At 36.6% G+C, this 27,422-nt stretch overlaps 1 protein-coding gene across 3 annotated transcripts; it reads right to left on the bottom strand.

The window, feature by feature from the left end:
* Positions 1-8,965: 8,965 nt before the first annotated feature.
* Positions 8,966-15,186, bottom strand: FIGNL1 (fidgetin like 1). 3 transcript variants are annotated; one of them, XM_027837062.1, is made up of 2 exons: positions 15,024-15,186; positions 8,966-11,518 (listed from the first exon to the last, which is right to left on the bottom strand). In XM_027837062.1, the coding sequence occupies exon 2, from the start codon at positions 11,506-11,508 to the stop codon at positions 9,514-9,516; it is 1,995 nt and encodes a 664-aa protein (XP_027692863.1). In that variant the 5' UTR covers positions 11,509-11,518; positions 15,024-15,186; the 3' UTR covers positions 8,966-9,513. The 3 variants fall into 3 exon arrangements, with proteins under 3 accessions (XP_027692863.1, XP_027692862.1, XP_027692861.1); XM_027837061.1 differs by having other exon boundaries at positions 15,020-15,106; XM_027837060.1 differs by lacking the exon at positions 15,024-15,186 and adding an exon at positions 14,454-14,765.
* Positions 15,187-27,422: the final 12,236 nt, after the last annotated feature.

Raw genomic sequence — 27,422 nt, 5'->3', positions numbered from 1 at the left:
TAGAGTTCAGAAGAGAAGATCACTTGTAGCTGGACGAGGGTGGCACTGAGGGAGGAATAGGATAATAGGGCATTTGAGGGGAATACTGCAAAGAACATTGGATTGTAAATCAGTGAGACCTGGAAGTTCAGGAGACTCTAGTTCAAATTTCAATACTATTATGATGCTATGTCACTTTAGACAGGACACTTAACCTAAACAGGTCTCAATTTCTTAATTTATAAAAGGAATAAACGAATAAATGATATATGTCTCTTTAAACTCTGACATCCTGTAATTGACATTTGATGATTAATGGGTTCAGCACTGAAGAGGGGCATAATGCAACAGAAAAATGAAAAGCGTGAGGTCAAGAGACATTTGTTCAAGTACTACTTCTGACACATATTATCTATATGACCCTGAGCAAGTCACATAACCCTTTTTCTAATGTGTAAAAATGAAAATTATCGGTATCGCTTCTGCCACAAAAGCCCTACTCTGATGCCTCATGTTTTTGTGGAAGTGACATTGGAATTTTCAAAGCTTTGCCAGTGAAATTCTAGTTCTTCCAGGTCTACCACGATGGAAGTAGTTAGAGTATGGTCCTAAGAACAGAATGTGTCTCTCTTCTTAGGACTAGCCTAGCTAAAGTACAAAGAGGTGGTAGCCTGGCCACTTGGTGAAGACCTCTTTGGCCATTGCAGTCAATGAAACAAAAATAAAAATACAAAATGCTCCTGTTTGGTACCTTTCTACTTTTGCAATGGTGGTAGGGTGAAAGTAAAGGGGGTAGAGAGTGTAAAGAAGCCCCTGGTTTTTTACATACTGTATAGACTTTAACTTAGTGGATGGTACTCTAAATGTGAGAACCTAGCCCAATGATCTAAAAGTAAACATTCTACTGGAAAAACTGAATATTATCAAACTTGACATTTTTACTATAAAAAAAACTAGGAGAAGGAATTTGCATCTAAATGGAAAGATGGCTCACAGGTTCTAATTAGAGATACAAATAAAGGCTTTAGCAGATTTCGTTGTATCAAATGCCCAAAGGCAACAAGAAATATCTCATGGGATATGTGATCATCTCATAATTACAGTGTTCATAAATATTAGCAAAAAGATCACCTTGAAAATAAATGAATCTTTTTTCCCAATATCAGCTGCAAACAACAAAGAGAAAGAGAAATTCTATGGATTGGATAAGATGATCTGAATTAATGTATACTTTGACAATCAGTTACTTCAACACAAATGGGAAAGGAGCAAAAAAAATCTGTGGAAAATATGGGTTAGAAATAAAGAAAAGAGAGTGGTCAAAAACTTATACACTCAAAGAAGCCTCACACCCATATATCATGAATATTTTCTTCCAGAAAATAATCGGAAACACTAGACATGTCAACACAGAATTACAGAATGACATCACACAAAATGAAATTGAATATATTTTAACAAACAGGAAATAGTTCATTATGGTTGTGACATTCCTAAATCAACTGTCTGTGCTAAGTCAAATTCTAACTTGTTAAAGATCAAAATAAGTACACATAGTTAAAATTAAAATAATAAAAAGATAATGATGAACAATTAAGGCAACTCCAATCTCACCTATTTAAATATGACACAAGAATGGATGAAAGAATGGGCATAGATACTCATCCTAATAATTTTATATGCAAGTTTAACAAATATAAATCAAACGGTTTAACAAGGAGAACAAAGAGCCTAAAAATCATTTGATCAGCAAGCACTTGACTTACATGCCAACTGGAAGGATATGGCAGTCAAGGAAAACATAACTTTGGAATATTTATACTTTGAAGAATGATAAATTATGAGCATTAATACCTCAGAGAACATAGAAAAGCAGAGGATAAAACTAGTTTAAAGAAAGTTTAAAAAGAGACTTATCTAAGTCAAAGATATCCCAAGGTTAAAACTGGAAGGAGAACAACAAAAAATGTGCATATGCATGCGTGTATTTTCTCTCAACTAAGCAATTATTGTATAACTGGAGTAAAGAGTGCTGACTTAGAATCAGAAGACTCTGGTTCAAATCATGCCTTTCTGACTTATTACCTGTGGATCTTGAACATTCATCTTTGTTTACTCATCCATCAAATGAGTGGGGATTAGAATAGATTATTTCCAAAATGCCTTCCAGTGCTAAATCCTATGATCCTACCAAAAGATATCACTGTGAACTAAATCTTATTCACCATACCCTAAGAGTTTTTAACTTGGTGTCCATGAAATTGGAACTTTTAATATTCTGATAACACTTCAATATTCTTTATTTTATCCATTTTGAAACATTCTAGAAATTTCAAAGGGGTCCATAAGACACACAAAAGTTAAGATTCCCTGCTCTAGATTTAAAAAAAAAAAAGTTGTTTAAAATTTGAAAAGTCTCTCAAATGAAATTTCATTTCTAACTTTTGATTTTCACTGCCTATGGCCCAGAGCAAGAAGTATTACTTTCTACTAAATTAAGTTCCTCAAAGCCTACAGATAGTTCATATTACAGATGATGGTATTTCAGGGTGTCTATGAAAAGAAAAATCACTTTAACTGACTTTAGACCACTTGCACCCTTTCCAAAAGTATTGGGGTTAGTCAAACTCTGTTTTCTTCTCTGACAATCACTAAGGCAGTCATATCAAGCTGATCTTGGGCAAGTCGTTTTCCCCTTTCCAAATCTTTGTTTCCTTAGCTGTAAAATCAGATTTGATTAGTTAATCCCTAAGATCCATTCTAGTTTATCTATGATCTTCTTTCTGCCCCTTCTAGTTACCCTAAGTACTGTTAGTGAAGTCACTATTTATAAATGTCTTGGAGGGAACTCATTTGTCTAGAATGTAGGAAATAATGGAACAAATAGAAAAAGAGAAACACCCTCCTGAATTATCTTAATTATTAAGTAGTATTATATCTTTGTAAGCTACCAAAATGGTTTCAGAGGGGAAAAAAGAGATTCTTCAATTTTATGTGCATGACCAGAGACTAGACGTCCTGTGGGTTTTCCCCCTGATAAATTCAGCCAGCCAAAAGGAATAAATAATGGAGTATTTTTTTCTTGCATCTACTAAGCCAAACCATTAAAAGAGATTTATCTGCTCCATTTCCCTTAAATTGCAATCATGCCCTAGTTTGTAGCAATTTTCTGTATTTTGCAAAATTATATTTCCAGAAGCTTGTCTTCCATTTTGGAAGTTGTATCACCACATTAATTCATGAAACACATATTGGCACTGCATTTTTTTTCATATGTGAAAGAAGGCTCGGCATTATGTTCAATCCAACCAAATCCTGAATAACAGAATTTATCCAAATCAATTCTTCAGTAACTACTGGAATGCCAGCAGATTCCCTTGTAAAATGAATTTCAAAAAATTCTGGTTCTTATAAAGCATATCTTAAATTTACCTATTAGTTACTTTAAGGCAATTATGATGATCAAGCTCATGTTGCAATTGGATGAATGACTATTTATCCTGGACAGTGATTTCTGTGATGACTGCTTTTAAATAAAGCCTAAATCCTTTATAAATGCAACAAAACATGGGACTTTTTTCACTATATTGACAATTTTTTTCATCAGTGGAATTCAAACACCATTTCTCATACGCATATAGATGCCTACTTTTCTTCCAAGAGGCTTATTGCTGCACTGTTGATTCACATCACATACTGTAGCTAATAGATAAGAGATTGCAATTCACAACTACCTCCTTTCTCTTTCTGCCCTGCTCTCTCCAACAAACTCAACCCATCCACTACTATCAAAACAAAAAGAATTGTTTCCAAAAAAACAAACAAAAAAAGAGAATTGTTCAACTGTTCAAAAATACATTCAACATTATTTTAAATCAAAAGGCACAGAATGAGTATCTTGTTAGGTAAGTTAGTCATAGAGATAGAGAAAGATAATTGATAAACATTTCTATCATTCCAGATTTGGAAAGTAACGTGTTCAATTCCCAAGAGGGAACAGGCAAGGTAAATTCTTTTATTCTGTGACATTCTTATCTAAAAAATAAGGGAAATTACATATATTTTTGGAGGGCAAATTTCATCCCATGGAATTTTTTCCTAATAATTTTTTTAAATTTTACTAAGTTGCAGATTCCTTGGGGTGCATAGGGTATTCACGGACGACTAGCACCTCTGGTATGAGGGCTTGCTGAGCCCTTTTCAGGGCTGCTCGTCCACCTTTGGTCTCTACTTGTCACCCAACTCTCACCTGTGGCTCCAATAAGCTGTAGCATGTGCAGCAGCCCCACCCCAGTGAAACCATCCGAGCAGACAGGCTAAACCACGTCGAGGTTAACCGACAGATCCCAAAACTATTGCCAAGTTGGGGGATATCTTCCCCAAGCACGTGAAGACTTCTCCTGGTGGCACGGGCAGACAGAACAATCTGTTCCAACACCCATGAAGGCGGCTGAAGCAGATGCTGGGGAGTGCTTAGAGGATGGTCAGACATCAAAGATGCCAAGGTCATCCACTGCATCCCAAGCCATTGCCAATCATTCTTTTATCTTGCCACTGAACCTTGAGGACTTTGGAACAGACAGAGAATATGAAGACTTCGCACACTTCTGCCTCACTTAAATCCAGTTCATGCATAAGATATCACCCATGATGTCATTAGCCCACTTCAAAAGAAAGGATAAACAAGGTTCCTTGAGGGCAGGAGCTGTCTTACACATCTTTGGATTTTCATTCTTAAGGACCTGGAAGAATGTCTCACACATTGTAGATAACCAATAAATGTTTAATTTCATTTCTAATAATGTTATTGACCTTTTATCCTGATAGTCCCACTATTCCCTATATCTCTTTCTTAAGAAAACAAGAAAAGTGGTGAGATTTCAAAGCCAGGGATGAGATAATAGCAATAGTAATTTTCCTTGGTCTAATCCTTTTAGGAAAGGCTAGGAAGACTGATCCAAAACGTCAAAGTGTGAGGATGAAAAGGATGCAAGCTCCTCACTACATAAATAAAAAAGGCAAACAAAAAAACCAAAGAGAAAAATTGTTCTAAATAATACAAATAAAAACAATGAAAAATTTAAAGTGAGAAAAGCACTGATACAATTTTAAAATGCTGTACAACAACCAAAGCAGTTATAATACGAGAAGTAAAAGAAATGGAGGAGGAAGGGGAAGGTATTCGATTTACCAAGAGACATCCTCATGTGAGAAAGTGATGATAAAAAACATTCAAATAAATTAAGCAAAAATTAGTATTCTAAGGTAAATCACAAGACTAAAGAAAAGGCTGAAGAAAGTAAAAATATGAGAAATCTATTACTTAATTTATAATGTAAATGTATAACTTGTCTATATGTTATATATATATATATATATCTATCTTACATGTAACTTTTTTAAATGGATGTTATCACACAGATGAGGATCCTCCATTCAACGATGCACATCACAACCTATCTACATCTGCCAATCCTGTACAATTCTTGTCAATCCTCCACAAGTTAACAAGAGTACTTTATTCATCGGTTATCTCGTGCTGCTCCTACTCTATGACCAATATTTTTGATTGTACATCTGTCCATTCCTTTATGTCACTTCTATTTAATTCTTACTTTGTAATGTGTTGTAGACAAGGCCTCTCTGTTTTCGGCATCTCGAAATTTAACTTCTTTGAGGACTGTAATATTCCATGATTTAGTAACACAGCACCAGATTTTTTTAAAAATCATAACTGTAATTTCATCAGTGTCGGGAGCTCTCAGTGAGAAAATTTTCTCCACCAATGCAGATATGCTAATGCCCCACATCAGCTGGAATTACCAGAATAATAGTATTAGAAAGATGAGGCTTTGTTTCAGAGATAAATTTGGGGTTTTTAAATACACTATACAAATTCCCAAAGGCAATCCTGCTAGGAGAGAGGGAGGGAGAGAATAGAGAAGAGAGATCCTCTAATACATACTGGCTATATGACCCCATGAAAATCACTTAACCTTTCTGCGCTAGGCAGCCTAAGACTATAATTTTGAGGTTTGTGTTCAGTCACGTCCAACTCTTCATTTGGGGTTTTTCTGTACTTATCATTTCTTTCTCCAGCTCATTTTACATATGAGGAAACAGAGGCAAACAGGTTTAAGTGACTTACCCCTGATCACACAGCTACTAAGTGTTTAAGGCCTCTGAGGCCAAATTTGAAATCAGGTTTTCCTGACAACTCCAAGCTATGCTCTATCCACTACACCACCTACCTACCCTTGAGAGAAGGTGCCAACCTGCACTAGTCATTCCTCATCCAGTAGCTGCCCATATCAATGAAATTACAAGCCCAATCCCTTTCCCAATCTACCTATTTATCAGAACAGCATTATGCACTTTACTGATATATGTTGATACAACAGATCAGACTAGCCAGCAGGCATTCTTCATCCACTTGTTTTCTTCACTTATGTCATCTGTAAGCAGGCAAGCCAAAGAGACCTGGGAAAAGCAATGATCCACTCTTTTCATTTCACCTTCTCTTTCCCCACCCCTCACTCATCCATCATTCAGAAAAACCTCATAGATACAATCCAGCAACTACCTTTAGAGGTGTTGCAGACCCTACCCCTTCCTCAGCAGGAGCCATAGCTACTAATCAAGACCAGAAAATTCTCACCACCAGTCTTTGGCACCATCAAATGGTATAACATGAAAAACAGATATGGCTTTATCAGTGGAAAAGACACTAAAAGAAGTTGGATGACATGTCGGCTTGTAGGAATTGTTCAATTTGGAAACAGGATAATAATGATAGCTAACATTTGTATGGTACTATATGCCAGGCACTGTGCTAAACACTTAAATTATCTTGTCTGACCTTCACAACAGCCCTGGAAGGTTAGTGCTATTATTATCCTCATTTAACAAATAAGGAAACTGAGGTAAACAGAAGTTAAGTACTTTGCCCAGGTCAAACAGCTAGTGTCTGAAACTACATTTGAACTCAAAGTGTTCCAGACTCTAGACCCAACATCCTATCCATTGCACCAACTAGCTGCCCCAAACATAGTTTATGCCCATCAAAAGGCTAAAACTCAGAACACAAATGTAAAAGATTATCACTGTTTCATAACAACGAATATCAAAAATTCAGAGAAGCATGTGACTTATATGAATCAATGCAGCAAAGTACACACAAATAGGAAGACAATTAAAACAATGGAAATGGAAAGAGCAAAAACACAAAACTCAGTGCTGCATAATTATCACTAAGCTGACCTGAAAAAGAAAAAGAATGCATTTAGCTACCTTCATTGCAAGTAGGGGTCTAATGTTTGGAACACTGCATACTTTTGTCAAACTCAATTCATAAAGCTCATTAGTTTTACTGTACCTAGATCTGAGAAAGATAAGGTGAAAGATCATTAGCCAGATCCCACAGACCTATGGGATGGGAGCCTGAGACCCAAAAGAAGTAAGCTGGAGATCAGCAGCATGCCACAGAGATGGCCAGGTAAGAGGTAATCTTTCACACAGCATATAAAGATTACAGAGCTTTACTATCAACACTGTGATCTGAAATCAAGAAGCTATATTTTTGCTATTGAGAAAGGAGTTCTGGAAAATAATAGCTTAATGTCTGATAAACCCAAAAAGATAGATAACTGGTGAAAGAACTTTTTTTACATGAACTACTGAGAAAGCTAGAAAGCAATGTGGCAGAAATTAGAATTAAACTATCATCTTACAACACAAGCAACAGTAAATCCAAAATTAATAGATGACTTAAATATAAAGGGTCACGCTATAAAAAATAAATAGAAAACATCAAGTACTTTACAAAACTATGGTTGGAGAATTCCTAACCAAAGGACAGGAGATCATAAAAGAAATAAGACAATTTTGATTACATAAAATTACAAAGCTGATATTCAAAATATAAAGGGAAATGACAAACATTACCAAAAGCCATTACCCAAAGGACATTAAAGTTTTCAAATGAAAACCTGCAGACTATAAATGACTACATGGAAATACTCTAAAATCCTAAAACCAAGAGAAATGGAAATTAAAACTCTTAAGTTTCATTCCATGTAAACTGGCAAAAATGCAAAAAGGAAAGGAAAGGAATAGTCAATTTTGGAGTGGCTGGGGGAAGCTATATGCACTGTTAAAGGAGTGGTACACTTACCCTGTTTTAATTTAGAATTATGCAAAACAAGTATTACCACAAAAAAGTCAAAGATAAGGTCCCACATACACCAAAATGGTCAATACAGCATTTCCTGTGGTTGTGATGAACTGGAAATTGTGTTCCATCACCTGGAGAATGGCTGAAGAAACTATAGTAAGAAATGACAAATATGAGGAATTAAGAGAAAAATGGGAAAATGAAATTAATGCAAAGCAAAATAAGCAGAACTGAGAACAATACACACAATGACTAGAACGATGCAATGAAAAGACTACAGAAAGGAAGTTATACTTGGAGTAATGAAAACAACGAAGAGACACTAAAACACCTCCCCCACCTTGTGGCATAAGTAGCTACTACAACATGATATCGCATATACTGTCAAATAGTTTCAGCATCAAATGTTTTCGTTCACTTGTTTTTTCTTTTTCCTTCACAAGGGAGGGTTCAATCAGGGCTAGAGAGGGTGAGGTAGGAAATGACTCCAAGTAAGGACAAAGGTAGCAATAAAAACTTTTTCCCCCTCCCAGGGAAAGGAATTCAGAATGTCAAGTATTCTATGCTGGTTTGGTCCATAATTTATTTCTTTTTTTTTCCTACACAGAAAATACCTGGTTTTGAAAACTTGAAAACTATACTGTGGTTTTGATATTACCTAAAATACTTGCTAATACAAAATACTAAATAACTTTCCAATAAAACAAAGGCATTTTTTTTAAGCCTAAAAGATACTTTTCCCACAGACAAGGAGAAACACAAATCTTTTGGCTCTTCTACCTTATCCCAAAATTCACATTTTTAAACCCATCATTACAAAAGATATACAAAATATTTACTTCTGAAAGAAAACATTGTAACAGGTTGTAAAGTATCAAAGATTAATTTCCTATATCACAAAATATTTTTACAAGTACTCACCACCTTCAACGTTATTTTTATCATGTCACACTACAGAACTAGTTCTAATTCCAAATCATTCCTTGATATCATTACATATTTTTACTATAGAAACTTTATTTCTTTTCAAACATTTAGCAGCTGCAGCAAAAACAAAATTCCACACGCCCCTGAAATTATAATATTAAATATTTTTATCTTTTAAAGTCCATCATGCTGAGGGAAGAAAACAGAAATAGAGGTTGGGTCATAAACGGTAAAGGTAACTATCATTTAATGATTAGAGACAATTAAAGTATGTATTTACGTCAAAAAAAGAACAAAGGATATTTCATCATGAAAAATGTAGATAAGGAGCAGGCAATACCAAGAGCTCCAAATTTACTAAAAATAAACTATTCTTGGCTCCCATGTTTTGAAAATATATATTACATAGTTGCCTCAAGTTTCATTTCATTCATTTACTTTCCACAACCAAAAGTTTTATTCCAGTTTTCATATAGTTCCAAATCTTTTAGAGACACACTCGGACGCACAGTTCGGAAAGCATTTTCAAAATCAACAAAAGCTATTGGTCGAACTTGGTCCGGAGTGACTGTGGCAATGTCAATTGTCTGTAAACTTCGGATAGGACCTAAAGAAGCTTCTCGGCAAAGCTGTGTCATATCTGCTCCAGAGAACCCATCAGACTGCCTAACAATCAGGGATATTTCCTCTTCACTAAGGTCAAAGTGCTCCTTGGCCATCAGATTTTTTACTATCTGCTTTCTTGCTGAAGCTTCTGGGAGTGGAATATATAGTCTCTTTACCAATCTTCTCCGAGCAGCCTCATCAATTTCTTGTGGCCTATTAGTTGCTCCCACCACTAAAATACGTTCTTCAGAAGATGTGGTTGCTCCATCTAACTGAACCAAAAATTCAGTTTTTATCCTTCTGGAAGATTCATGCTCACCATCTCCACGCTGTGACAACAAGGAGTCAATTTCATCAATAAATATCACAGCTGGCTGCTGACATCTTGCAACGGCAAACAGGGCACGAACCATTTTCTCTCCTTCACCCACCCATTTAGAAGTCAAGGAAGAAGCACTGATACTAAAGAATGTTGCCCCAGACTGACTTGCAATGCACTTTCCAATTAGGGTTTTACCTGTTCCAGGAGGACCAAAGAGCAGGATCCCTTTAGGAGGCCCTCGTAATCCAGTAAAGATGTCTGGCCTCAACATAGGCCAAACAACTATCTCCTTTATTGTGGTTTTAGCAAATTCAACTCCTGCTATGTCTTCCCAGTTTACTGGTGGTCCATGATCCATGATCTCATTCATAATAAGTTCAATCATTTTTGGCTCTAAATTCTTCAAACGTTCATCAACTGGATGAGCTGGTTCTGTAGACACAGCCCCATGAGGTTTACACTGTGTTCCTCCTTTCTCATCTCTACCATCTTGTCTGGCTACGGGAGGAACAAACTTCCCAAATATTCCCCGAGATCTGCCAGCTCCCAGAGATTTTTTTACTCCACCATATGAAAAGCCTGGTGCACGCTGAGGTTGGTGGCCTTTCTTTTGCTGATCTATCCACAGTTGTTCTTTTGCAGTTTTAAAACTGGACAGGCTATTCTCAGCCCTGTGGCCACTGGCTTCTGTGTTACTAAGAGTATTATTCAGTGTGGGATTAGAAAGGGCTTCAGTACCACCACTGCCAGAATCAATCAGTGTCTTCTTCTTCCCAGGATTTCCACACCCGGAATGAAAAAAGGTTTGATTCGATGACATGTTTAATGCCACCATGTTGGCTTTTGTAGTATCACTTGCCATTTGGACATTTCCAAATAATGGAGTAACATGGAACTTTGCACTGGGCCCTTCATCTAAAGGCACTGAGGATGCAGGAAAGTCATCTGTAGTTTTGGTCATGATAGGCAGTTGACTATTCTGAGGGTGGATCAAGGATGCTGGTGTCTTTGGAATGCCTAATCTCTGTTCTGTACAATTAGGTTTGGGTGTAGAAAAACCAAAGGCACTGACCTCCTTATGGATTACTACTGATGCATCTGCTGGTGCCAACAAAGAATCTTTGAACTTTCTGCCAGCCTGCATCATCTCTTGCACACCATTTAATTTGAAAACATTATTTATTGTTAATCCAGATTGCCACTTGCCACTGTCAGTTTGCTGGCACCTTGTCATAGTCAAAATGTTTTCTGCATAGTTATTCAAGCCAGTCTCTACATTGTCAGAGTCAATAATTGCAGAGTATTTGTCTGCATATTTTCTGAAGAGTTTGGTAGCACAAGCCTGGGAGATCTCAGAATTTGCCAGAGCATACTGAATCCGTAAAATCTGTGCACGGAAGGCATCTGCCTTCTGGCTTGGAGTACAGGTGCCAGAGGTGATATCAAAGTAATTCTTCTGCCATTCACTCAAATGCAGAGATCTAGTGCTCGGGGTCTGCATTTTGGAGGTTCTATTAAAAAATAAGAAAAAAGAAAAAGGATCAGTATCAATCGCTAACATGTATAACAGGCATTTATATAGTAATTTAAGAACTATCAAGTGCATTATACACATTATCTCATTTGATTCTCATATTAGGCCTCTGAGGTAGGTACTACAGGCAAAAAAAAAAAAAAAGCAAAGAAGTCACTGTGTTAAGATTTTTCTACCAAGAATCTTAAACACATTTTAAAAAATAAAACCTTTTTCTAACTAATCAGCATCTTGAGAGGCAAGGTGGTGTAGTGGATAGAGGGCCAGCTTTGGAGCCTGGATTCAAGACCTGCCTCTGACATAAGCCTGTGATCACAAAAGCTAATAAATCATTTAACTGCTTAATGCACCAAGTACCTTTCTAAAATTGTAACAGAGAAGTTGCCAGTCTGTAATTGGGAGAGTTTCTATACTAATAAAATCACAGGCCCAAAGCAAAGAAAAAAAGAAAAAAGAAAGAAAAAACTAACTAATCAAACAACCACAAAAATCTAGCAGATAAATAGTATTCTTCACATAGTGAAGTGAACTTAAAATTCTAAAATAATTAAAACTCTTACCTGGAGAAATTCCTAACATAAGATCTCAGTTTAAACACAAACACAAATAAATGTTAATTGGCTATATTCTAGTTCTTCCTAGAACTAAGAACAGGGGGCCACATGTGGCCTCAAGGCCGAAGGTTCTCCACCCCTGGTACTAAACTATAACTAAGGCATGGTAGGAAGTCAATGAATTACCTGATATATTTGATTTACTCTCTGCAATCATTGATGGGTCATTTCATATGGGATTATAACTATTAAAAAGAAGAAACTGGCAATAATTATGATTAATGCAGGAAATTATGCTGCTGAATTAATAAATTATGATAGAGAGGTGAATTGGGACAAGTTGGGTTTCAAGCCTATCTCAGACACGTAGCAGTTGTTTGACTCAGCAAGCCTAACCTCTCAGTGCTGCAGGCAACTAATTTCTGTAAATAGGAGTAACTCTTCACCTTGCACATTAAATTACAAATAGCTATTTTGGAAATAACGGAATCTTATGACAGGAACACAAGAGGTGTTGGTCATGTGGCAAGGATAAACTGACCAATGCTCAGGCCTGTAGCTTGTTGAATAGACCTACTGTGTCATAGTTATGGGATATGGAAGAGAATAATAAGAGAGAATAGGCAGGTACGAATGTAATGGCAGGAACATTCATATTAATGAGGTCACAGATCCTCCATTTGACTATATTTACTTGAAACATACAGCTAGGTGACCCAGTATATACAGTATTAGACTTGCTGTCTGGAAGAGCTGTGTTCAAATCCTGCTTTAGTCCCTTTACTAGTTGAGTGACCCTGGGCACAGTCTTAGTTTCCTCATCAGTAAAATGGGAATATCAAGGACCTTCCAGGTATAGGAAGGATCAAACAAGATAACATACATACATACCTTAAAGTATTTGTTAACAGCTATTATTATTAAAAATTAAGTCCTAAAGCTCTTCGTTTATTAAGATATTTAATACCAGAATAACTTTATGCATTTTAAAAAAGACTCATCCCCTCAAGCTAATTCACGAGCAATCTTTACCCATCTCCCAAACAAAGTCAAATTCCAAGAAACGACTAATTTAGACTGATTTCACTTCCTCTACTAAATCCTTAGAATGCAACTTCAGTCATGTCTTTCAAACTATTTTCTCCAAGTTACTAATTTAACTGTCTCTCAATTTCAAAATTCAATGGACTTTGCTCAATCCCACATTTCTTACACCTATATCATTTTCTGTTCTCTCAAAGATCACCTCCCTTGGTTCAAGCCCTCCCCAGATAGATGTATTTCAACAGCCTGCCAATTGGTCTCCCTGCCAGAGACCAAAGCATCCTTGAAACATTGGCTAAAATGATTTTCCTACATCTCAGATCTGACCATGTCATTTCCCTAATCCAGTGGTTCCCATTTAAGGGTTAGCAAAGATGGTCCAAATGGTTCATGATAAAAATTCTTTCACAGTGTTTTAAGCAGTAAATAAACGCCAAACTACATTACAAATATATTTTCCTTTGTGACAACAAGCATACGCATGCTTTAAATATAGAGTTTCTTAAGTGATTTGGAGCTTTGAGGGATAAAAGTTATCACTGTAATTACCATAAGCACTTCATGCATAAATCTAAGACTGTGAGTAGTACATTAAATTATCCTATAAGTTTATGATACTTCTTTTTTTTTTTTTTTTTGGTGTTGAAAGGAGTTCACAGAACAAAAAATGTTGGGAGACATGCCTTAATCAAAAAGCTCCAATGATGCCTAAAGTCACAAAGAGCCAAGACTTGAGCCAGTCTTATCATTCAAACTTCAAATCCAGTGTTCTTTCCATTACATCACTCAATATGTTGTCAACAAAGTCCCTTTCCTCCCAACTTTACATATTCACCTTTTTTTCATAAAGCCCTTATTTAGTACAGGAAAACTCAAGGCAGTTATTATTCCAAGCTCCACAAAACCAAGCACCTTACATAAGGTAACCTCCCTGGGTAGGTCTCCTGGGAAATTAGAAGTTCGAAGGCCTCACCAATAAATAATGATTCAATCTATTTTATAGAAGTCAAATCTAAAATCCAAAGCGGTTTAGTGACTTGCCCAGGGTCACAAGAAGTCCAAGGAAACTAGTAACCCAGTAGATGGTAAGCTCCCTGAGAGGAGACACTGTCTTTTGCCTCTTTTTGCATTTCAAGTCCTAACACTGTGCCTAACACACAGTAGGCGCTTAACGTTTATCCAATTTAATTGAATCATGGCAGAGTCAGGATTCAATTGCAGGTCACTGAACTGGAACTAAAATGTATCTTAGAAGCCATCTAATATAATTTTACAAATGAGGAAACCAAGGCACAAAGCTGTTAAGTAACTTACCAAAGATCACACGGCTAATGTAAGTGTGTGGGTACGCAGGGGTAGGATTTGCAGCCAAGTCCTGACTCCAATTCCTTTGCTCTTTCCTTAGGCTACTGCCTTTCCCTCTAAGACGACCTTCCCTCCTGTGCCTCCACTAAAATGTAAGCCCATTAAGGGCAGCAATTGTTTCTTTACAGTACATGGCACACAGTCAGCGTTTAATAAATGCTGGATAACTGATGCCTCGGCCTCCATCCCTAGCTCAAAGCACAGTGCCGGGACCACGGCTGGAGCTTAATAAAAGTTAATGGGCTGAACGAGTGACTGTTCCCTGCTGCCCTCGGGGTCTGTCTTCCCCCACACCAAGGCGGCCCCGGGGCGGCGGAGGCGGGGGACTTGGGGGCGCCCGCCCAGCGCTGCGCGCCCAAGCCCAACCGCACAGCCAACCCCGCAGGGTCAGCACTTCCAGTGGAAGTCCGAGCCTTGGGGCATCTCCGGGTCCGTGCCTCAGTTTCCCCGGGAAAAGGACGGTGGCGGCGGAATTAAATTTCCCATCTTGCCCTGCAGATCCTTCTCAGACCTACCTACCTCACGCTTGAGGGGGACCCCGTGAGAAGGCCGTGGGGAAGGAAACGGTCAGGGGCTCCCCGAGTCCAGGACGCTTCAACTCGGAGTCCCGAGCGGGGAGACCCCCATGGCCACGACCACAAACGCCCTCCCCTCCCGCACGCGCGGGAGTCTGGTCTGGGACGCGCCCCCGAGCCGGGAGTGGGCGGGGCGGCCACGAGCCACAGCAGGCACGCACGCACGCACGCGCGCGCGCGAGGCGACGTCTACGTCTGGCGTCCCGACGCACGCAGCGTGCTAGCGTGCTTCCCGGCTCCTGTCGGATTCCCGCTCAGTGCTGCTTGTTGGCGTGGGAGCCGAGCCCAACGGGGAGGCTGGTCCCTGAGGAACTGAGGTGTAAGACTTGCCCCGGCGCACACAGGTAGTTAGTAACGGAAGCGGGATTCAAACCCATTCAATCCATCAGTCAATCAAAAGGCATTTAGTAATCCCAAACTGTGTGTCCGGCTCTGTGCTGAGGATGCCAAGAAATCAGTCAGCATTTATTGAGCACTTACTGTGTTCCAGACACTGTAATAAGCGCTTGGGGATACAAAAACATAAACCAACAGTATTCATTGAGCACTTACTGTGTTGCAGACATACTAAGGGCTGAAGATACAAGAAAATAAAAAAAAAAGAAAGAAAAAAAGAAACCAGTCAATAGCAGGAGTGGGATTTGAACCCAGGTGCTAGGACTCCAAAATCCTCTGCTCATTCCTGAAGCCACTCCCGTCTTTTGTTACAAGGAAAATTCTTTGTTCGGGCTTTCTCTTGATTAAGGGGATAAAACTTAGGACAAAGAGAATTAAAAGAAGTTTATTAAAAGTCCAACTGGGCGGGCTGACCACTGGAGATCCACAGATTCAAGACGGAGCCATCTTTTATTGATAACTTTCATAAGGAGATAAAGACAATTCATATAAGTCCAAGTCAGCAAAAAGGGATGGTCACGTAAAACACTTTATACAAATAAAGTCAGATCTAAATAATTGAAGTAATATTTATTGTTCAGGTAGGTAAAGACAATATAATAATTTTTAAAATGACAATTTCGCCTATTTATGTAATGCCATTACGATTAAAGTACTAAAAAATAGCTTACTGAGTTAGGAAAAATAGCAACAAAGTTCATTTGGAAGAACAAAAGGTCAGGAGCTTCAAAGAAACCAGAGGGAAAAAGATGTGAAGGAAGCAAATTCAATAGTATCAGACAGTAACTTTATTATAAGGTGAGATCATTGTTGAAGTGTAAAGTGGATAATTATGATCATTTTAAATTAAAATTTTCTTGTTTCAATAAAACCTATGCAGCCAAGAATAGAAGGAATGCAGAAAATTGGGGGGAAACTTTCATAGACAATCTCTGAAATTGAATGTGATTGTATTAGAATATTGCTATGTTATAGAAAGTGATGAGCTGGTTGATTTAGAAAAACGTGGAAAGACTTGGACATGAATGAAGGAAGGTGCTGTCCACTTTCAGAGAAACGGATGACAAGTGGAAATAAGCATAGTGTATGAGTGTATATTTGTATATGTGTTTATGTTTATAGATATCTATGTATATATATATATATCTCTATATATGTATATATATCTCCTCACTTCATTGTAGCCTTCTTGGGGGGAGGGGAAAAATAAAGTTAAAAGTACACAGCAGAGAACAAAAGAAAACCCACAAGAAAGCAATGAAAAGCTGGACAGGTTTGAAAACAATGTGGAGTATTTATTATATAGGTTTTCTGGAAATGAAAATTTATTGTTTTATATTGAATCCTCATGTTCTGCTGTGTACATGGCGATGTTTTTTTTTCTTTTCTTATTGTGTATTTAAGTTTAAAATAAATTTTAAAACTTACAAAAAAGGGGGATGGGTCATTGCATCCCAAGGGAGCAAGTACATGACAATTGTCAGGTGTATACAAACAGGTAGGGGTTACGTGGTACATGATGAATAGCAGGTAATACAAAGCTGCAGACTGGGTGAAGCCTCCCCCAATAGTTTTGACAAACTGGTCTGGAAACAATAGATCATTGAGTCAGCATAACTTTCGATACCCTCTAAGATTACTCTGGCTCCTTTCCATACCTCCTTTTTTTTACAATTTGTCTCCCTCCATTAGAATGTGAACTCATTAAGGGCAGGGATTGTTTCTCCCTGTCTTTGTACCCCACTCCCTCACCCTTCACTCCACCCCCCAGAACATGATACTTAGTAAATGTACTTATTGAGGTGCACTGTGCTGTTTGCTGATGATGCAAACAAAGGTAAAAACAAAAAACAAAAAAACACCCTGTTTTCCAGGAGTTCACAATCTAATTTGGGAGACAATGTTGCAAACAACTCTGTACAAACAAAATATATACTGGATAAATCGTAAATAGTCTACGGAGAAAGGCACGAGCATTAACGGGCACCAGGAAAGGCTTCTTGTAGAAGGTGGGAATTTAGCTGAGACTTCCAGGAGGCAGAGGTGAGGAGGGGGGACATTCCAGTCATAGGAAACAATCAGTGCAAAAGCATCGAGTCAGGAGATGCAGTGTCTTGTTAAAGGGACATCAAGCTGGTCAGTCTTGCTGGATCATAGTGTGCCTAGAGTGGAGCAGTGTCAGAAAACAGGATGGGTAAAAAGGAGCCAGGTTGTAAGGAACTTTAAATGCCAAACAGAAAGATTTTTCATTTGATCCTGGAGCAGCTGAGGGGTCTGTGTCTGTGTGTGTTTATGTGTTAGGATATGGGAGATGACATAGACCTATGCTTTAGAAAAATCATTTTGGTAACTGAGTAGAGAGTATTAGAGTTCATGTTAAAGTGTGGGAGAAGCTTGAGTCAGGGAGACCAATTAGAAGATTATTTCGGTGGTTGAAATAGAAGTAATGAGGGCCTGGACTTGAATTGTGTCTGTGAGTGGAGAGAAAGAGACCATAGAACAGATATTGTGAAAGTAGAAAGAGACCATAGAACAGATATTATGAAAATAGAAAGATTTGACAATGGACTAGGTGTTGAGGTGAATGAGAGTTGAGAAGTCTGGGATGACACCAAGTGAATGAGAAGGTGGTAGCTGCCTCCACAGTAATAGGGAAGTTCAGAAGACAAGTGTTTGGGGGATGACGGAAGATAGAGTTCTGTTTTGGACATGCAGAGTTTGAGATTCTTACTTACTCCAGTTCAAGATGTTTAAAAAGAGGTTGGTGATACAGGACTAATGCTCATCAGAGAAATTAGGACTGGATATATCAATCTGAAAATTATCAGCATTGAGATGAATGTCATGTGAAATAATGAAAAAAAAGTGGAAAGGAGGGGAACCTAGAAGTACTAAATATCAAACTATGCCATGAAGCTATATTCATCAAAATTATTTGGTACTGGTTAAGAAATAGAGTGGTCAATAAGAAAGATAGATTAGGTACGCATTATAGAAATGGAAACTAGCATAGTAGGCCAATGTTCTTTAAATCCAATAACGCTGTCTACTAAGGTAAGGATTCATCACTGTTTGATGAAAAAACTTCTGGAAAAAATTGGAAAGTAATCTGGTAAAATTTATATTTAAACTAGGAGTTCTTAATCTTTTTAGTGTCACGGACTTCTTCAGCAGTCTGATGTTGCCTACAGATTCCTCTCAGAATAATATATTTAAATGCATAAAATAAAATACTTAGGATTACAAAGAAAAATAATTACATTGAACTACAATTGTCAAAAAAAAATTTACAACAAGTTCATGGAGCCCAGGTTAATAATCTTGGAGTTAGGTTAGCACCTCTCACCATAAAACAAGATAGGCAACAAATGATTATATGAATTAGATATTAAAGGTCACATCATAAATAAATTATGGAAAGAAGCAAGGAAGAAATTACCTTTCAGATCTATGGGCAGGGGAAGAGTTCATAACCAAAACAAGTTGTAAAGAGGATCATGAAAGATAAAATAAACTATTATGACTACATAAAATTAAAAAGGGTTTTCACAAACAAAACTAGTGTAGCTAAGATATAATGGAAATAGGTTACTGGGAAAGAAGCCTTGCAGCAAGTTTCTATCATAAAGATCTCATTTCTAATATGTGTAAGAATCTGATTCAAATTTATAAGAAGAACAATTTCCCAATAAATTGTCAAAGGATATGAACAGGCAGTTTTCAAAGGAAAAACCAAACTACCAACAACCATGTGAAAAAAAAAATACTTCAAATCACTATTAGAGAAGTACATATTAAAGCAACTCTGAGGTCCCATCTCACACCCATCAGATTGGCAAAGATAACAAAAGAGGAAAATAACAAGTGTTAGAAGAACTGTGGTAAACCAAGCACGTTAATGCCCTGTTAGTGGAGCTATGAATTGGTACAGCTATTCTAAAAAGCAATTTGTAATTATGCCCCCAAAGTTACTAACTTGTATGTACCCTTTGACCCAACAATACCCTTATTACTATACTCATACCCCGAAAGAGATCCAATAAAGAGGAAAAGGACCCATGTATACAAATGTATTTATAGCAGCTCTTTTTGTGGTAGTCAGTGCAGTGACCGTCCATGATTCCAGAGGACCCTTGGTGAAGTATCTTCCTGACAGGGAAGTGATAGATTAAGGTACAGAATGAGACTTAATTTTTTTGGACATAGTCAACTTGGAAATTTATTTTATTTGACTAAGTATATTTGTTACAAGAGTTTTGTTTTTCTTTTTCTTTTCAATGTTGAGAGTGGGGTTGGAAGTAGGAGGGTGAGGAAATAGATATTTGTTTATTAAAAAAAATAAAATTTTATTTAAAAATTTATCAACAAGAATGATTTAAGAGATTTGTATGCACTGAAGTATGCAAAACCAAGAGAGCAAGTTAAATAATAATAACAATAAAAAATGAACAATGTTTAAAGAACATTAAGAACTCTGCATTGACTAACCATGATTACAGAGTACTGATTACTGACCTCCTGATGGAGAGGCAATGAACTCTATGCAGAACAAGACATACATTTTTAGACATGGCCAGTGTGAAAATTTGTTTTGCTCAACTTTGAACATTTGTTACAAAAGTTTAAACTTTCCTTTTTTTTTTTCACTGGAGGGGGCCAAAAGAGAAGAGGTTGGGAGAGACAGAAAATAATTGATTGAATTTGAAATGAATTGAACATTAAAAAATAAAGTTTAATTTAAAATGTAATAACTTATAAATAAAAAATAAAATTATGTGTAAATGTCAGTTCTTAAATGTAAGAGCTACATATGAATACTTTATGATGCTGCTGAGAAGCAGAATGGCTAGAAGGCTAGGCTCAGAGTCATTAAGACCGAGATGGACATTTTTCCTTTAACTCCTAAGAACCCTGTAACTGTGGGCAAATTACCTAACCTTTCAATAACTCAAGTAACTCTTAAGGCTTATCAACGCCATACAGATTTCTCATTGGAAGGAGTTTCTATACAGAGATTTCTATATGTGGTTGAAGACACTGATCTAGACCAAAAAATTAAAATGGCTGATAATGAGATACATTGATGTAACACTTTTGAGTTTACAAAGTACCTCCTTGCAACAGACTTTCCAAGCAATAATAGAAGTGTAATTATGTCCTTATTAAAGATGAAGAAACAGGCCCTTCCTTACACACATAGGTTTTGGGAGCAGGATTCAAACCTGGGTTTTCAGATTCCCATTGTAAAGACTCTTTATGGATGAATACCTGCCATCATGTACAATCTTTGTCTACACTGGGTCTCCCTTTTTTTTTTTTTAGGCAGTTGGGATTAAGTGACTTGCCCAGGGTCACACAGCTAGTAAGTGTCAGGTATTTGTTCTGAGACCGGATTTGAACTCAGGTGCTCCTGACTTCAGGGCTGGTGCTCTATCCACTGCGCCACCTAGCTGCCTCCATCCAAAATTCTTTAATGGAATATCAAACAACAGGACACCTGAGATACAATCATATATTCTACTTGCTATTATTTTATCTTTAGTATGTTTTCAAAACTCTTTTAAACTGTGAAATAAATGAAAGTTCATTTTTTTTAAAAAATGAATTAACATAGCTAACAATAAAATGGAGGAAGCATGGCTTTAAAAACAGTAAGAAAGTATTATTGCATTTATTTCATTTTTTGCATTCTTCACAATTCAAAAAAAGGAAAATTTATCATTAATGTACTAAGACAAAAGCAGTTAAATTAAAAAATATATAATGTGGATTTAGGTTTCAGGTTTAAGTTGTCATTTGCAGTGCTTTGGTTTATGTTTCCTTCTGTCTTAACCTTTCAGTTTGGTTACAAGGGGTAGCAAAATGGCCCAAAAGACAGTATTTATACTGCTGTACAGTATTTATAATGAAGTTCTAAAAAAAAATACAGATATCTTAAGTCCAAAACTACTCAAAAGGAAAATTTCATAAAATGTCTTAATTGGCCTCAGCAGACAAAAAGATTCTGACAAAAATGAAAAAATACAAAAGGAACACCATAAAAAGCAGCTCATTTGCTTCATTTCTCATATTAGGTAATAATGAAGTAAAGCTTTTGCTTCTAATTATACATAACTAGTGAAAATGTCATTCAATTATGAGTTCTATAAGTAATTATATGTAATAAAAAAGGAAAATTTGAAGAATAAAGGTCTTTTCATGGCTAACTTCATGTTAATCAATCATTTTTCCTCATGCATAGCTAAAAGCCACACTATGCCCTATAGTATATACAGCATTGGGAATTGGACTCTCTGAAAGCTACACAGGAATCATTAAAGAATTTTGCAAACAAATCTTAAGCCATTATTTTACCTTTATACAGGTAATGCTGAAATGCCTCTTGCCTTTGTTACTGCCATTCTGAGAAAAACTGTAGAACTGGAGAAGGTCCAGAGAAGGGAACCCAAAATGACCAAATTTGTAAAGGTAAGGTAAGATGTAGCTTTGAGGATATTCTAAAAAGAATTCTTCAGGATATAACAAAAGGCCTTAAACAAACATAAAAACTAAAAAATAAGGGAAGTATGGCTAGAATAAATGTGCTTTATATTTATTTATTTGTGCTTTATATTTAAAAAAAACATATAGAACACATTAAAATATTCTTTGTCAACACTTAGTTGCAACAAATCCTGACATACTAGAACTGTTGTTCATCTCTTGCTACTTGAAAGATGTGAAGTTGGGTAAAGTAGTAAAGTAACTCAAGCAAACTCATCTCAAAAAACTACATGAAATAAAAATATAAATTCAACAGTTCTTGGCTCATAGGAGGCACTTAATAAACACTTGCTAAATAAATTTAATAAGTGAATTAATAGAAAATCAAGCCACAATTAATCATTGTGGAAAGAAGGATGTTCAAGGTTTATTTTAATAGCTCTGATGTATTAATGTGACTATTACCACCTCTGGTATAGATTGCAATCTGTCTATACTTTCTCGTCCCATATAATTCTTGATAATTTTCTCCTGTAAGTCTTCCATAGTGGGATCTATTCAACCTTCTAGAGGCCCTCTAGATATTTTTGCATTTTGTGGATACCAGTGCAGCACATGTCCCTTGCTTTTGCTATATGGCCAACCCACCTTCTTTTCTGGTCATACATTTCCTGAATGATAACTCATATACTGCTTCTCACTTGTAGGTCATTATTGAAAATATGCTACCTCTTAATTGTGCCCACTTTATGTCTCAACGTAATACTTTGGGTCAGCCAGTTAGGAAACTAATCAGCATACATTTATTAAATGCAGATACTATACTAAACCTGGAGATAGAAAAAGAAACCCAAAACTTTGATTCTTCTGAAATTGTAATATTCCCAGATTCATAACCTAAAGGTGCCAGTAGGAGAATTTTTGTTTTTAAAAGATGTTCTTATCTGTTAGGAACTTGTTATTGTTGAAGACATTGTACAGTTTACTGAATACAATCCAGTCTATTCCTCTTGTTCAATTCTGGGCCCAATTAATTGATTATATATAGTATCTCTGTCAAATATGTACTAATGTACTAATTCAACAAACTGACCAGACCCCTGCATGTCATGATTTTTTTTTCCATTCTTTTGCTGATTTTTTTATTGTATGGATTGTTAGAATAGGGTTGGTTGGCTTATTTCTGAGTAATCATGGATCTTGCTGAGAAGAAATCTAGACAAATTTTTACTGGAAAGCTTAAGGAAAGAAAAAAAACATTTTTAGCCAGGGGAAACAAGGAGGTGTTTGTGGGATTTATAATAGGATGAACTGCCTGGAATAAAAATTCTCAATAAAATTTAGATTGAAGTGAAGTCAGGAAGACTTGGGTTCAATACAAATAGTATTTCATTTAGGTCACATCTAGGAAAGAGTGATGCCATCCATACTAGGATGTGGGCCAGCCAAGAGGAAGTACTAGATCTCTGCAACTAGTCAAATAGCAATTCCATTTAAGGGTTAGATTTCTCTTCACATATTTTGATTAATCAATTATGTGATCATTGTTAAGAAAAAAATTTAGTTCAGGGCATACAAATTCTATTGCAATAATATGTAGATCTGTGATCACAGAATCTGAGTTTAAAGGGACTCCGGAGTGCATCTTGTACAACCTGTGCCTGAATATAAGTCCCCTCTACAAGTGATCATTGAAATGAACTTCAAAATCTCCAGTGAGTGGTAAATCATTACTCCCAAGGTAATCATTACATTTCTTTTTTTAGGTCTATTTCTTAGGAAGTTTTGTTTTGGTTTGATTTTTGGAGTATATGTATACCTTTCTGCAATTCCCACCCATTTGTCCTAGCCCTACTTTTCAGAGCTAAGTAGAACAAAACTAATTGTGTATGCATGTGTACATACATACATACATATATGTATATGTGTACATGCATAAACATGTATGTATGTATTGTGTGCATAGATATATACACATATAATCCATTATGATCTCCTCTGTTGCCTTCCTATTAAATTATTAGTCAGAAATGTAAATCCCACTATTTCCTATCTTTTGTAAGATATCACATATTTTATGTTTTATATGATAGCACATGTATAACCTATATCAAATTGCCTAACATTTTAGGAAGAGGGGAATGGAGGGAGGGAGGGAGGGAGAAAAATTTGAAACTCAAATCTTGTAAAAATGAATGCTAAAAATTGTCTTGACATGTAATTGGGGAAAAAATAAAATACTATTAAAAATAGAGCCTTTCTCATTGGAAAGAAAAAGATCCCACATATTTTACAACTGATATAATCTGTAGCGTCATGGAGTTGCAATGCCATGCCTTTGGGAAATTGCAGAGCTCCTTAAATTACTCCAGATTTGTCTCCCAAACAAAAGCCTATCTTTTTAATACCCATATTTTATTGGTTGTGTTGTATGGCTCCAAGTCCTAGAAAACTAATCTCATGCATAGTCTCTATAATATTCAGAGGGCTTTGGAGTGATATGTGTGGGTGTGAACAAAGAAGGAGCCTCAGTTTACAAGGTGTATCTTTTCTGCTAGATAGTGGTCATCCTAGAAGCTTCATTAAATAGAAGAATAATTATTAACATAAAAAAGTACAGAAGAACCAGAAAATGATGTCATCAAAGAAATGTATGACTGAAAAAGAAGATAGGATGGTCACATGGTGGGAGCTGGGGATAATCTAATGAGCAGTCCATACATATCTATTTGTATGCATGGCTCCTCCATTAGTATGTAAGCTCCTTGAAGGTGAAAACTCTTTTTGCATTTTTGCTTTCTTTGTATAACCAGTGCCTAGCACAGTGCCTGGCACACAGTAACTAATTAATAAACTGTTATCCTCATGTTATCAAGAGAAAATCAAGAAGGGTCCCATAGCACTGGGGACAAATTGCCCTTGTGGCAAACTTATGAAAGAAGTCACAGAATCACAGAATTTGAGAGTTGGAAAGGACTTCAGTGGTTATGAAAGGAATCTTCATTATAACACCGCCAAGATCTCCCATGCTCTGCTTAAAGACCTCCAAAGAGGGGAACCCACCACCTCTTAAGGCAACCCATTCCACTTTTGGACAACTCTGTTAGAATGTTTCTTCCTGAATCAGGACTAAATTTGCCTCTGCAACTTTTATTTACCAGATTCTGCCTCAAAAGGCCAAATAACAAATCTCCTCCTCCAAGGATAGTCCTTCAAATATTGAAAGAAAAGACTTCATGTCCTACCCTGAGTTTTCTCCAAGCTAAATATTCACAGTTCTTTCAACAAATCTTAATATAATTTCATCTTCACCTTCCTAGTTACCCTCTCTAGCTTAACAATGTCTTTCTGTGCCCAGAACTTAATATAATACTCAAAATGAGGCCTGATAAGAGCAGAGTACAGCGGGACTATCACTTCACTATTCCTGAAAACTATATCCTTCTTAATGCAGTCCAAGATTGCATTAGCTTTATTGGCTGCTGCATCACATTCATATTGAGCTTATGATCCACTAAAAAAAAAAAAGCAACAGATCTTTTTTCAGAAAAACTACTATCTAACCATGCCTCCCTGTCTTATCCCTGTGAAGCTAACTTCTTTTTGCCCAAATTCTGTCTTACATCACTTAATTCTTACAGCAATTCTATAAAGTAGGTAGTGTTAATATGTTAATATTTCTATTTTAGAGATGAAGAAACTAAAGCTTAAGGAGCTTAATTGAATTATCCCAAATCATGCAGCTACTAAATGGCAAGGCTAGTACTCAAACCCAGCTTTTCTGTCTCTTAAGTCCAATGGTCTTTCCATAATATCCCAATGAAAAGATATAAATCAATAGATTAGAGAAAAATGTATGCACTAAAGCATGATGTGGTAGAAATAGGCCTGCAGTTAGAAGATGTTAATTTGAATCCTGGATCTGCCATTTACTATCAACAAGTCATTTTGTCTCTCTGGGCCATGGTTTGCATACCTGTAGAAGAAATAAGATGATGTCCACGATCCCTTCTAATTCTACCTTATATGATGCTGCTATGTGAGCCAAACAAAATGCTAAAAGAACACAATCTGTGTTTTGTCTTTTATACAAAGATAATTTTAAGAGATTATTTTGTGTTATAAATAAGCTAGTATAGTGCTTGAATATGTATGTAACCAACCACAAACCATTCCTTCCTCTAGGTCACATAACTTGTTGTTTTATTTTAGGAGTATATTGCTAGCAAAGAAGACTGGTCAGCCTGGTGAAGAATTCTGCTTCTAGGTAGCTGTAATTCTCCCCTCATTTCCATATTCATGAATTTAAAAGCACTGAATCAAGTAAATTTCAATGTACACTTGAGTGATCTCATTTGTTTTTGAGTCAAGGGATAAAATGGCCCCAGACAGTATACACCCTTGCCTGCCAGGACAGTTCACCTCTATAATAAGTCTTAAAGGGAAAAATGTGAAATTAGAAGGGAAAGAGTAGGCAAAAAAAACAGCCAAGTTTTATTCAGTGGCTCTGGTGATCATACAGTTTCTGCCTATTCTGATTTGTTTCCATACTTTTCAAATGAAAAATAGCATCTAAACGCAGGAGATGGTAAAGACAAAGTTAGGAAGAAGATTCAGGAGGCAGAAGCCTATTGAACAAGGAAAACAGATTTGTAATATACAATGGGAGAAATATACTCTTTTAAAATGGTTTTTTAAGAAGCTTTATCATTTGGAAGATTTCTTTTGATTTTATTCATAAAGCTTCATTTATAGTAATGCCACATTTATGTATATAAGGAGAATTTTCAGGTTTATGGAGCACTTTTCTCACAACAATCCTGCATGCAAATATCAAAGTAACCCAAAGTCCATCAGTATGGCACTCTCTTCTCATTGCTGGAGACCATTGGCTGGTGAGTGAAGGGTAAGACATCAAAGCATCATGATCTGCATTCTATAAATAAGAAATACTCAATGACTTGACCAAGCTTCCGTAGCATAACTACTTGAGGTAATTTCTGAACCCCAGCTTCTAGGATACTAATCCTAAGCTCTTTTTGACTAAAAAGAAGGTACATCTATCAATTCACTGACTTTTCCAACTCAGTAGTCAATTATGCAATCCCTCATCACATTGTACAAACTCTGGAGTGACTCAGGTAACTGGGAATGGGCCCCAAAAGCTGCCACAGGGTGAACTAGAAGCAAGCAGAAAATATCTGTACATGCTGTGTACAATCAACAATGGACTTAAAATGCTGCAACTAAAATCTTTGAAAACATAAGTCTTTTTTTGTTTAGTTCTTAAAACATTTTCAAAGTATATTCCCAATAATATAGAGAGACATTGTGGTATAATAGATAGAGAGTGACCTTGGAGAAAGGAAGATCTAGGTTCTAGTTCTGTCTCTAACCATACTGGCTATGTGACCCCCAAAAAGTCACCTCACCCCTCAGTGCCCAAGCAATTCTGTTAAGACTT

Source organism: Vombatus ursinus, unplaced genomic scaffold, assembly GCF_900497805.2.
Source record: "Vombatus ursinus unplaced genomic scaffold, bare-nosed wombat genome assembly UNPS02014820.1, whole genome shotgun sequence".
Lineage (NCBI taxonomy): Eukaryota > Metazoa > Chordata > Mammalia > Diprotodontia > Vombatidae > Vombatus > Vombatus ursinus.
The sequence above is the reverse complement of the archived record's forward strand: the minus strand, read 5'-3'. Positions and strand labels throughout refer to the sequence as shown.

Coding starts and splice junctions, on each gene's coding strand:
- FIGNL1 (XM_027837062.1), bottom strand. CDS start 11,508: ATGCAGACCCCGAGCACTAGATCTCTGCATTTGAGTGAATGGCAGAAG.